This window comes from Hippocampus comes, unplaced genomic scaffold (assembly GCF_001891065.2).
Source record: "Hippocampus comes isolate QL1 unplaced genomic scaffold, H_comes_QL1_v1.1 scaffold156, whole genome shotgun sequence".
NCBI classification, from domain to species: domain Eukaryota; kingdom Metazoa; phylum Chordata; class Actinopteri; order Syngnathiformes; family Syngnathidae; genus Hippocampus; species Hippocampus comes.
In genome coordinates this window covers 4172300-4185190 of record NW_017805744.1, presented here as the reverse complement: position 1 = coordinate 4185190, position 12891 = coordinate 4172300, and the positions used below count along the sequence as shown (strand labels likewise).

At 41.0% G+C, this 12891-nt stretch overlaps 1 protein-coding gene and 1 long non-coding RNA gene across 4 annotated transcripts in view; both read right to left on the bottom strand.

Annotated features, from left to right (window-relative positions):
* Nucleotides 1–5731: 5731 nt before the first annotated feature.
* lman2 (lectin, mannose-binding 2) overlaps nucleotides 5732–12891 on the bottom strand; it is a 12129-nt gene continuing 4969 nt past the window's right edge. For 2 of the 3 annotated variants that reach the window (XM_019884087.1, XM_019884086.1), the window contains 5 exons: nucleotides 11478–11560; nucleotides 10296–10457; nucleotides 10104–10218; nucleotides 8546–8665; nucleotides 5732–7681 (listed from right to left, as the gene is read on the bottom strand). In XM_019884087.1, coding sequence (XP_019739646.1) covers nucleotides 7521–7681; nucleotides 8546–8665; nucleotides 10104–10218; nucleotides 10296–10457; nucleotides 11478–11560 — 641 coding nt within the window. In that variant the 3' untranslated portion in view covers nucleotides 5732–7520. Of the gene's footprint in view, nucleotides 7682–8545; nucleotides 8666–10103; nucleotides 10219–10295; nucleotides 10458–11345; nucleotides 11426–11477; nucleotides 11561–12891 lie in introns of all 3 variants that reach the window. The other variant, XM_019884088.1, reaches the window with a different exon arrangement.
* On the bottom strand, nucleotides 10629–10951 carry LOC109524340 (uncharacterized). Its single transcript, XR_002169947.1, has 2 exons — nucleotides 10886–10951; nucleotides 10629–10849 (listed from the first exon to the last, which is right to left on the bottom strand). It is a non-coding gene; the product is annotated as an uncharacterized LOC109524340 (long non-coding RNA).

Sequence of the window (12891 nt, the reverse complement as noted above, 5' to 3'; positions counted from 1 at the left end):
AAGAGAGAGAGAGACACACACACACACACACACACACACACACACACACACACACACACACACGTCTGCCTATAAGTCCATGCGTCTGGCGCGTAAATCGCTGGTATTACACAAGCAGAGGTAAACAAAACAACCATGGCGAAAATTACACATAGTAGCACACTTTTGGAACGAGGAGGAAAATGACTGCTTTATTCCTGTGGTGAACGACATGAAGATAATATGAGAGCACTGTTTTCAGCGTGCGTTTTCTACTAGGTTCACTGTATGGACTAATGACAGCTTTCCAAAGCCTCTCAAAAAATGAACTGCACTGTTTGCATCGACCACACAGAGTAGATTATCTCAGTATTGCGAATTGTGACTGACAAAGGTTAGGTAAACATTTTGCAGCACATTTTGTCCTGATGTGCTTTGCTTTCATTTCATTATTGATGGTTCTGACAACATGAACCAGAGGAATACTTAAGTTGCACACACATACCTGATCAGAGAAAATTTCAAATAGCATCCTATCCAAGGATATGTGCATGTAACGCGTCTCCCAGACTTATCGGTACGTCGACTACATGCCACACACGGTGGTCTTCACTGTGTGTGGCATGTCACACCTGCGACTTCCTGCGATCCCCTCACACCCCCCCCCCCCCCCCACCATCGACAGAACACAGCTCCCCCCCCCCCCCCCCACAAAATTGAAAGGAAAAAGATTGTCGAATGTTCAGCAGGGACTGATTACTATTTGTCGCCAAACAATACAGATTTCCAGAGTGAGCAAGCCACCCCAGGCTCTTTTTTCCCTCCAAGCTGTCGAGTGCTGTCAAGTTTTTTCCCCTAAGTTGAGGGAATTTAGAAAGACATGATTAAAAAAAAAAAAGCTTATCCCTCCAATTTTTTTTAATTAAGGCGCATTGACAGGACTCCAGATTTCTCGTCATATAAACAGAAATTAATGTGAAAACCCCACAGAGAAATCAATGAATATGTGGTATGACTGAGTGACAACGTAAGATGGCCACCGGTGGCTTCACTGGGGGGTTATTAAGTAGCAATTTTTCAGTGGTGCTGAGTGTAAAAGGTTTGAGTATCATTGTTGTAATGTCGAAAATGATTCAAAAAAATGACTTTTACATTACAGAAAATAATCTGAACAAAATACTTTTTCATGTTTGTGAAACTATGTGATGTAGAATCCAGGAAATAGCCTAACCGCCTGCCAGGGTTGGAAAATTCATTTTCTACGTAGACAAGTTCAAAGTCCTGGTCACAAATTTTTTAATGAAATTGCTCAGTTCAAAATGTCTTTATTTAAAAGGTTTGTTACAAAAGTGAATATATATATATATATATATATATATATATATATATATACACACACACACACACACACACACACACACACACACACACATACACATATGTAAATGAGAAATATAGGACTGTAGTCTTTAATGTGCAAGCACAAACAATGTAAGGTAGGAACCAGGCTGAGGTCGGAAATTAACTCTCTCTCTCTCTCTCTCTCACACACTCTCTCTCACACACACACACACATATACAAACTAAAGCCACTTTTGCCTTCAGGCTACCTTAAAACACACACCTGCGACTTCCTGCGGACCCCCCCCCACGAAATTGAAAGGAAAAAGATTGTCTAATGTTCACCACGTACGAAGTACTATTTGTTGCCAAACAATACAGATTTCCAGAGTGAACAAGCCACCCTGGGCTCTTTTTTCCCCTCCAAGCTACCTACTGCTGTCAAGTTTTACATTTTGATGACACATAATGTGAGTCTCTGTGGCTTAGCTTGTCAAATAAAGTGTTTATCCCCCTCTATATGAAGGCTCATTTACTGTGTTTAGGTGTTCTATTTTATGTAAAATGTATGTAATATACAAAATGTAAAATGTATGTAATATACATAATGTAAAATACATTTCTTAAAAAAAAAACAAATACTCGCAGTTGTCAGCCATGTGTTTTCACTTAAGTTCTAATTTCACACACTTACCTCGATTGAATGTCAGTATGCTGTGTTAGCTTTCTCAACAAGTTCTTTGTACGGCCAAGTTAAAAGTGAAAAGTTAGTTTGGATTCAGTGAATAGCAAATGGCCTCAGGTGTCAGATGTCCCTGAGATGCCAACGTGTCACGTTGATCTGTTTACTTCCTTCTTTTCAGCTTCATCATCAAACGTCTTTGAAGGCAGGTAATCGGGCCGGCGGCGTCATTTCGGCGTGAACAAAGTACTGTTCTTCACAGGTGCTCGCTCCTTGCCACCTGAACTGATGCTAATTTTGAGGCACGCAAAAAGGCTTAGCCATTGTTGATATCTGATTAGTCCGTCCGATTTCAGGCTTTTGAGTGAAACTGCCTCGATTGTTGTCAGGCGGTGATACCTAGCCATTGTTATTCCAGAAAAATCCAAGCAGATCGAGATGTTTTTTCCACATTCAACAAATGATAACAACTCGGGACTAAACTGCAGCAATGTGCGTGTTGCTTTTTTTTTTTTTATCTTCTGCTTTCATTTGCATTTAAACATTATTTCACAAATTAAATTGAGTGATTATTCCTGTGTTGGAAAAGCAGCTTATTTTCCGCCAAATACCACAGACATCAACAAAGCACAATTTACATGTCAGCACACAAACATCCTCAATCCATCCTTTATCCAAGACGCTTATCCTCACGAGGGTTGCGGGTGTGCTGGAGCCTATCCCTGCCATCTTCGGGCAGTAGGTGGGGGACACCCTGAACTGGTGACAAATAACCATTCCCGCTCACAATTTACAGTGTTAATTTAACCTACCGTGCACATTTTTTGGATGTGGGAGGAAACCGAAGTACCCGAAGAAAACCAACACGGGCACAGGGAGAACAAACCCCACAAAGGAAGGCCGGAGCCCGGATTTCAACCCTCGACCTCTGCACTATGCTATCCAGTCGACACTGACATCATAAACACATAATTTTGCAACTTTCGCATGGAACAAAACTGAAACGTTGTGTCATTTTGACAGTCTGCAACTATTAAATATCAATCATGAATTTATCTGATCCCGGTGTATATTCAAGGCAATACACACACACACACACACACACACACACACACACACACACACACACACACACACACACACACACACACGAAAATAAAAATGTTGTAATTCATTCTTTGCAGTTTCCATGCACTGGATTACATTGAAAATTCATGTTGTCCATGTGACGCTATTGTTGTCAGGTGTTGGCTTATTTCGCCGAGTAAACCTTGATCCTGTTTTTCAGCTTTAGTTCTCCTCCTGCCTTTTACCCCTCAAAAAATAGTAATGACTTTTTCTTTCTCCTCCAAGGATGTCACGTCAACATGGTGACAAAAGAACAACAACAAACACAGCTGTGACATTTCAATTGAAAGGAATGTCACTTTGTATTCATTTGTTGTGGCTCTGTTTGTCTGCCTGTCTAGCTATCTTTCTTATTTTATTTATCATTGGTTTTAATTGAATGTCCAAAGAAGTGAGCAATGGGATTTTTTTTTCTTTATTAAATGCACAAAGATTTAAAAACAGCTTTTTCCTAAGTTGAGGGAATTTGGATAGACATCATTTGAAAAAAAAAATCAAGCTTATACCAACATTTTTTTCTTTTGGTTAAAGCTGCATGGACAGGACTCCAGACTGCGACCAAAATGGTTGCATATGTGACCTTTCCCCCCCACCCCCAGCGTGAACAAGTAAGAATTTCACCTGGTTGTGTTGATGCAAGTATCCACTTTTTAGTGCTCCCTCCAAAAACGCCACTCTGTTCGACATTGCGTTTGGAAGTCAACCTCATTTTCACACGTTCAAAAACAGTCAGAGCAATCTGAGGAGACGCAATACAGAGCACATGAAATGACCTTTATATGCGATCAGTCCGTACAGACAAAAGACCAGTGATGAAATCTGCCTCCGTGTCCTACATATCCTATGACAGATGGAGACACTGACATCTCCACAAAAGAGCGTGAGACTGCCTCTACCGGCGCTATCGAGAATGGAAGACTCTCCCCAATATCCTGATTGGCCATGCTGAGGTTGCGATGCGTTGTGTGCCTTTCCATGTTGATGAGGACAATGAAAACTGCTTTGAAAATTACAACAATGGTTTTATATTTGGAATTTGATGCATTAGTGTTAATACTGTACATCCATTCATCCATTTTCCGAACCGCTCACCACATACATCGGTAAATAATATTGACTCATGAATACAAAGAGACATACATTACATGACTGTTTTAATGTACTGTATGCTGCAACTGAGAAAGCCTTTGCTAACCTTCAGCCAATCAGCGTTTTCATATTTTGAATTAATTGCATTAAATGTGCAAACATTAAGATTTACCAATTAACCCAAAAAAATTAGAAACAGTATGATAAATTTATATTTTATGGAAAAAAAAACCCTGCATAGAGAAGTGCGGGAGGGGGGAGTGGTGGGTAACTACTTCTTGAGATGTTCAAAATATTGGAAACACGATTGGACAGGTGGCTGTTAAGTGATTGACTTCTCAATATTGACATTGAATTAAAACTAACATTCCCGAAACTTCCCACCTCCAGACAAACAAATAAAATAATAATTATGTCTTGTGCTAATTGACAATTTACATGTCTCCCTATAACCAACCAAAAAAATAATCATGTAATGAATTATCAAACTAAGGGGTCAAAAACGATAAAACAATAAAAATTCTCAGAGGATTAATTTTGTGTGAATATTGAATATTGTCTGCTGGAAGATCACATAGCCACGACTGTGCGGTGCGACAGGTAAACTGTTGAAGAACACAGCCATGTCATTCAGTAAAGAGCCATCATTATTAATTTATTCAAATTTAAAATATTGCTTGGAGGAAAAAAAAAGTTCATAAGGCAACCAGCATTCAGGGTGTATTTTCTCCAAAACTATGTCACCATCTAGTGGATACATTGTCATATTACAAATGTCACGAAGCCAAATAATAAATACACAAGACAGTAACTCAGAGATGGCTAACTGAAATGATGGCGGCGGCCACAACATTGCATCAGTGGTACGGGGGGACAGGTCCACTTTATTAAACACTGAAACATTTACGTGCGGGTTTTACACACGGTTACCTTTTTCCTGTGTTGTTAATGCTCGTCACTGTCCTCAGCTCCGAACCGTAATGAGGGACGAATTGATTGCTGGTGTGTTTGGCTTGTTCAACTTGTAAACGTAACGCGCCTCTCCGACGGAGAAATACAGACGAATGAACAGGATGTCATACTGCTTGCTCATCAACTGCGGCTCCATTCCTTCCCTAATCAGCAGCAAACAATTTTCTCTGGCACTCACGCTTCTCGCCAAGCACACCCACTCCCGAGTTCACACACTGGTTACTTGCCTTCTCTTCCGTGCTCTCCTCCGCCAGTGTCCACCTTACGCACGCCCGTTCACGTCACTCCACCTGTCACTTGTCGCCCAAAAAGTCAGTGAAATTAAAAATACGGTGGAAAAACAAAGACGGGCATTTTCTTAATTTTTAAAACTCCACCGAAGTCCCGGATAGCGCGTAAAAAAAGATGATACATCCGAGCAACAGAGGACATTTGGTCAGACTTCATATTAGCATTTGGGCAAACATAATTTTTACATGTATCGTTCAGAAGAGCTGATTGCTATGGGTGGAAAAGAAACAACACATAAAAACACAGGTGTGAATAGTAAAAACAAACAAATAGTAATTTATGTATAAATATGTCACCAAGTGTATCGTTGAGTTTTTATTCTAGTTTTCCATCCTCGGTGCTTTCTAGTGATAAGGAGGCGATGCTGCTGCAAAATAATCCCCCAACAGTGCGTGAAGACCACGTGCTGCTGCCAAAAAATTGTCACCATAAAGACACATTCGGTATCCCCCCCAAAAAATAAACAAAAACAGTACAAAGCCACACAATTCATTTTGATAACGCAATCATGTTTCAGCACATTTTTTTCGACAGATCTGACACTTAAACATTTGCTAAACATGGTTACACCTGTTTTGCAAAGAAAGGCTAATTTCTTCTTCTTCCATCAAAATTGGCCACGAGTAAAGGTCGACTGGGAGACAAAACAACTTGGAGAAATTCTGACTGTGTCACTAGTTCACAGATTGTTTATAGCTGGAAAAACCAAAGCCCGAAAGGTGGAAGACAACATAATGCTTTTAACTTCTTTAACTCTTCACTATGCTTTGCTTATTAAAATGTTACTTAAAAGTATCAGAACACTTTTAGGAGGGTGTCTCTTTGGGCAAATCCCCTTTCCTCCATCGAGACACCAAAGACGGCAATTTTGGCTCAAATATGAAACAAAATGTTTAGTGTCAAGACTTAAAAAAACTTTCATCTTATCAAATGTAATTTTCAATCACTGCCAGCACAGTTTTTAACATGTACAACGGCTCTTTTTGAGGACATGAATCTTAATCAATGAATGCTTGAGAGTGCAGACAGCACACTATTTCAAATATTTGAAGGTTGTTTTACATCCAAGGGAACAACTACAAGCTGTTACAATCACCCTACCCCCTCCAGTAGACAAACCAGGACACTGCAGCTCAAAGTTAAACAGCACATTTTGAGGGTGTCAAAATAATTTACTTTTAACTCATGATGATAGGATTATTCAAATGTCATTCTAAATCACCCATCAGAAGAATTTTTAACAATTTTACAGTGGTTTTATGTGTCACGAAGAATGAGGCCCTTTTTACTGCATTTCAACAATTAAAGGGAAAGAAATACGGCATTTTTGCAAAAAGTTTAACGCAATTATCTCATTTTGAGTGGGTCACTTTTGTTTAGTTTCAACAAAAAATGTTGAGATTATTCAAATCTCATTTTGGCTCAATGGCAGGATACTTCTAAACATGTTTAAAGATGGTTTTATGTCATGGTAGAAAATTTAAGTCATGTGTGCTCCAATTGAACACTTGCTCAAAGACACCCATTTTGCCTCAAAGGTGAAGACAACTGTCTTAATTTTGAGTGGATCACTGTTATTTATCTTAAACAAACAATGTTTGTTTGAAACGCATTTTCAAGCGGAGTCAGCACACTTCTTCACACATTTAAGAGTGGTTTTCTGCTCTGGTAAAAAAAAAAAAAAAATTACAAGTCGTCTACCCCACTTGAACACTTAAGGTGGAAAACCAACAGCTCACTTTTGAGTTTTAGAACACAGATGTATTAAAAAATAAAAATAAAAATCTCAAGGCCAGTGCTGACGGTTGTGCTGTTTCCATAGTAACGAAAAAAATGGCAGCAAAACAAACCCCTTCCAAAAATCGTCCAAAGAAAGAAAGAAAGAAAAGAGCATTACTTCCAACCAAAATATCAGTACAATCTTTCGACAAAAAAAAAAAAAAAAAAAAAGAAAAAGATTCACATTCACATTAAAATGTGCTTCAACAGTTCACCATAAGCTCTCCCTCCCCCCAGTGGATGTTTGTTCCTCAGCTCCTCAGTAGAACCTCTTGTTTCGCTCCTGACGCTTCTGGAAGACCACAGCGCCCACCACACCGCACACCACGATGCCCAGCAGCGCACAGAGCAGGAGCAGGAACACCTTCCAGCCCGTCAGTGGCGTGCCACGGAAGTTGCCCGTTGGGTCGTCGATATTGTCTATGGTGAGAATCGCGTTATGCAGTGAGGGGAGGGAAAAAACAAAAACAACAATGTCATCATGCAATTCAGGGATTTTATTGACAAATTCGATTCATTTGGCAGTACTTTTTTTTCTTTTGGTAGCTTCTAAAGTTCAAAGTGCGTATCTGCTGATGAGCACTGCTTACACAAACAATACGGTGTTGTGCGTCTTTTTTTTTTGTTGTTTGTTTTTTGAAATAGTTGCTCAAGTGCTCGGAAAATGGCCGGGCACCCATGGGGTGCCCGAAAAGGCAAAGTGGGTCACCCTTCCTACGGTCTCAGTACCTGTTGGAGGGCCGAAAGGGGTCGGGTGACCTGTGAGCTGGGTGATGGCAAAAGGCAGGGTCCTTGGCGGTCCGATCCCCGGCTACAGAAACTAACTCTAGGGACATGGAATGTCACCACTCTTGCAGGGAAGGAGCCCGAGATGGTGTACAAAGCAGAGAAGTTCTGACTAAATATAGTCGGGCTCGCCTCTACGCAAAGCTTGGGCTCTGGTTCCAGTCCAGAAGAGGGGTTGGACACTCTTCCACTCTGGAGTTGCCCATTGTTAGAGGCGCAGAACAGGTGTGGGTTAACAGTACTTACTCCCGCCTGCCGTACGTTGGGGTTCGGGTGAAAGGATGGGTCGTGACTGTTGTTTGTGCCTGTGCACCAAGCAGCAGTTCAGAGTAACCACCCTTTTTTGAAGTCCTTAGAGAAGTCCCCCTGGAAACCCCATCGTTCTGCTGGGGGATTGCAATGCTCTCATGGGCAATGACAGTAAGATCTGGAAGGACGTGAATGGGAGGAAGACTATCGCCCAGCCCTACATCGCACCGGCATCCCCACCGAACAAACCTTTGGGTGACTTGAGCAGGCTGACACTTGGCTCGATCTTTGTCCAGTCCATGTTCTCCTCCTCGGGCGTGTGCTCCACCATTAGCTGGTACAGCTTCAATGAGATGATGTCATGGTTGTCTACCAAAAGGAAGACAGAAGTTAAGACACACCTCACACTTCATTTGGGACACTGCCAAAAGCAAAGGCTACGTTCACAATGAAAGTCAATTCAAATATTTTTTACCTGTGTGACAGGTGCCTGATTTTTTCCTTAGAATGTGAACAGTACAATTCCAATTTTTCCAATTCAACCCGGACCTCTTTCGTCTGAGGATATCAGTCAGTGTGTGTAGGTCATGCTCATCTAACCTATGTCTCATCAAAAACAAAATACGCGCTCTGAGCGGGAGGGGCAAGAGGAGAGTGCTTTGGATAGACTACTCACAAAGGTCAATGCTTCTGCAAAGTTGTGAGGAGCAACAGTATTCATTTTCATCCAGTGATTGTGCCCCCAAATGAACACGGACCTATTTAATCTTTATGGACGACAATGGCCCAGCTCATCGAGGTCACATCGTCAAGGAATGGCTGTTGGAGACCGGTGTACCTCAAATGGAATGGCCTGCACTTTCTCCAGACGAATCCGATTGAAAACGTGGGATCAACTGAGTCGCCGTGTCGAGGCTCAAAACTCTGCACCCCACAACCTCAATGACCTGAAGGCTGCCCTTCAAGAAGGGTGGGATGCCATGCCTCAGTGGACAATAAGTTGACTTGTGAACAGCATGAGACGACGTCGTCAAACTGAAATTGATGCTCAAGGGGACATGACGAGTTCTTGAAACATTGACATTTTTTTTTGTTGTGGTGTACGCACAATCGTAGTTAACTTTTGTTTCACTGAATTGTTTGAGATGAGGATGTCACCAGTGCATCTTTCAACTTAAATGTCCTACTTTTCATATGATGTCACTGTAGCGTGAACTTTTTACATTTTCCATAAATTTCATTGAAAAGCCAAATACTGTATCCCCAGTTTTTAAAATTTTTCATACCATTGTAATTTCTTTTTGTTTTTATTTTTGGAATGTTTGTCCTCCTAATGTTGCTTATTTGTGTGAAAGATTTTTTTTTCATAATATACATTTTTGTATTGTGACTTTTCTTGGACATTTCTATTTTCTATCACATTATTGTTTGCTCGAAAAAATAGTGCTACTTTATTTGCTGTATTGTGGAAGCACTCTTAATTTTAGTGTTGTGACATTGCACCTTTTCATTTTTCACATAGCTATTTTTTGGTGCTACATTTTCTTAAAATGACATTGCAACTTTTCGATAGTAGATTAAAACAACAAAGAAACTGCTATTTCTACTTTTTCCTCACAATGCACGTTTTCCTTTGTATTACAATTTATGAATAATTTTTCTTGGAATCGAATGTCATCTTCTAGAACTTTGTTCTGGAAACTTAATTCTCATGACTAAGCACATTTTGAAAACTAATGTTACTCTTTTTCATTCTTGTAATACTATGACAAAATATTTGATGACGTCATTCGTAAAAGTGACAAACCAGAAAGATCTCCAGTGGCTGCTGAGGCACCAAAGAAATATCCCGTGGGAAGACGAACGCCTCCGATGTCGATGCACTCCTTCCACTCGTTCTTGTCGTCCACGTCCATCATCACCTGCACAGCAGCAACAACGCATCAAAGCACTTCAAGCTTCGTGTTGAACGACTCGACATTTGTCATACGATACATACGGTAAGTCTCCCTTTGGAGTAGCGTATGGCGAGATAGGTGTCAAACTCTCGGTTGCGGATCTCAGCCGAGCAACCCCCCAGCTCTGACGAGCGTCCGTCTTTGCCATGGTCGTAGCTCACAGAGCCGTTGTTCACCATGGCCGAAATGTACGGGAAGGAACGCTGAGAACACCAATGAGGACACAGAATGGAGTCATTTCAAACAGTGACATATGCAATTTTTCAATTCATATAAAAAGTGAGAGAAAATGTTGAGAGATGATGCTGCAACATAACAAAAAGCAATGGTGAAAAATCATAAAATGCACAGACCATGCAAATCTAATGTGTGTTTTTTTTTTTAATGGATCAAATTTGATACCAATCAGTCAAAATCTCTTAGGTCGAGTTCATCTTTGAATGACACCTGGAAATTGCCACTTCACTTCATGGCTGAATGGCTGTGTCTCTTCTGTGGACTCTTAAGAGACATGCCTCACAAAATGTCAGCTTGCTAAGCAAAACCAAATTTACCACCAAAGTCCAAAACATATTCCTTTGTGTGTTTTTACGTTCTTCAGACGCTTTTGAGGGTAATTTCAAGTTGCTACCTAAAATATTCAAAGAGCCATTTGCACCAGAAAATAAACTACCAAGAGCCGAGAGCCGGTCCTGGCGAACAATACCTTGTCCCAACACCTCGGCCCCACTAAAAAGGGCTAAACAATAATATATTTGTATTATTTTAATACACACAATATTGAATACAAAAACATAGCTTCTGGGAATCTTTTCACCATTACCCAACACCTTTTTAAAATACTCGTGTAACCAACACCTTTTTAAAATACTCGTGTGACAACTTCTGCCATCCAACTCATTCCTCATATATGTGTAGAGACAAACCGGTTTGGACAGGCCCTTAAAGGAACTTTGGAGATAACCGTAAAATGGCCGCTTCATAGCAAAACGAATGACAAGAATGCAAGATGAATGGAAAACATGGGAGTGGCGCTTTAACTTAAAACATGAAACTGGCGACAGCATGCTGACAAAAAGGTCAGCACTCACGTCGGCCGAATCATCATTTGAGTACGTATCGATAAAAACCGCCAGGCCGTGGAAGATAGCGTGTTCGGAGAAGACAGGCCCTGAGGACAGAGGAGGCGGTCAATGGCGGGGCAGCGTGCGCCATACACTTACGTCCATGCCTTGCAGGTCATTGCGGAAGGTGTCCAGAAAAATGGACAGGCCCAGAAACTGATCCTGGTTCCCAAACACCGAGCCTATGATGGAGGCAGAGAGCATGTGACACAGCAGTATGCTCCTGCGGCAACTTCAGGAACAACGAAGAAGAAAATCGTTTACCACTGGAAAAATTGACTTCATTCTTTATATGCGGGATAACATGGGTTTGTGTCATAGGTATATTCAAAGGTTTGGAGCTGGTGCTGCTCAAGGTGAAAATGTCCATGTAACTTTTGAAAGAAAAAGGGATAGCCCCCTGCAGCCAACTCCGTCGGCCGATATGTTCGAAAATGTTAAACACGTTGACCAATGAGCCAGTACAGTACTACTAACGAGATGGAAAGTTTAAACACTCTGTGAGACAATTTCACCAAGACAACAACGCACTGTATCAGTGACGTTTGAAGCTCAATCTGCCCATTTGACTCTGTCACTCACAGCCCCTCTCTCGCTTTCCCTCACTGCAGTCACTGTGATCATGAAACTCTCAGGGCGTGAGCACGTTTTCTGATTAGTGGTATGCTTGTCATAACTATTATTTCCATGCAAGATGGGTTTAGTTGCTACTCAATGACAGTGTGCATGTGAGTGTAAATGTCTATACTGTATATGTGACCTGCGACTGACTAAACACATATCTGTAAAAAAAAAAAAAAAAAAAAAAAAAAAAAAAATTATGAACTTTTGTCAGCAGATGGCAGTATGTATCTCTTTTGGACGCGATCACCATGTATCTGTGAATCTTTGGAAATATGACATTTCAAGCACCTCGTGATTGATAAAAGTGTTTGTCACCTCACGTTATATGCAATATAAAACAAAGAATGTTAAAAAAGATGATGGAGATGATTTTAATTTATAAATAGAAGCAATGAACTAACGTATGCAACATAAAGATGGATTGTATTGTGTATACCCACGAACATATATCAGCATGGCATGCATGCACGCTAGGGTGGTCCACATTTTCATGGCAAAAAAAAAAGTTTGTCGGATTCGTCGGGCCGGGTCGGAATTCTTGTCGATACTATGGTACAAGGTTCTGTGCAAAATTTCATTCCGATCTGATGATATTTTCCCGTCCCGCAAAGCGGCCAAAGTTTCCACCATAACAACTGGTCTCAATAGGGTGAACATGTGTATTTTAACCGTGTATTTTGCCATGCGTGACACTGGCTGGGCTGAATGTTGCCCGAACGATCACCTCCTGACTAACTAACCATTCCATCGCTGCTCTCAGCAGCCGGAGACAAACTCAAACGCACGCCTAACACACAACGGTCACCTACTGGCGAGCTAATATCTTTCAATTGAAGTCGAGAATCGCCGGAATTCTTACTGGACGCTGAGCTGAGGACGCTTTTCGACA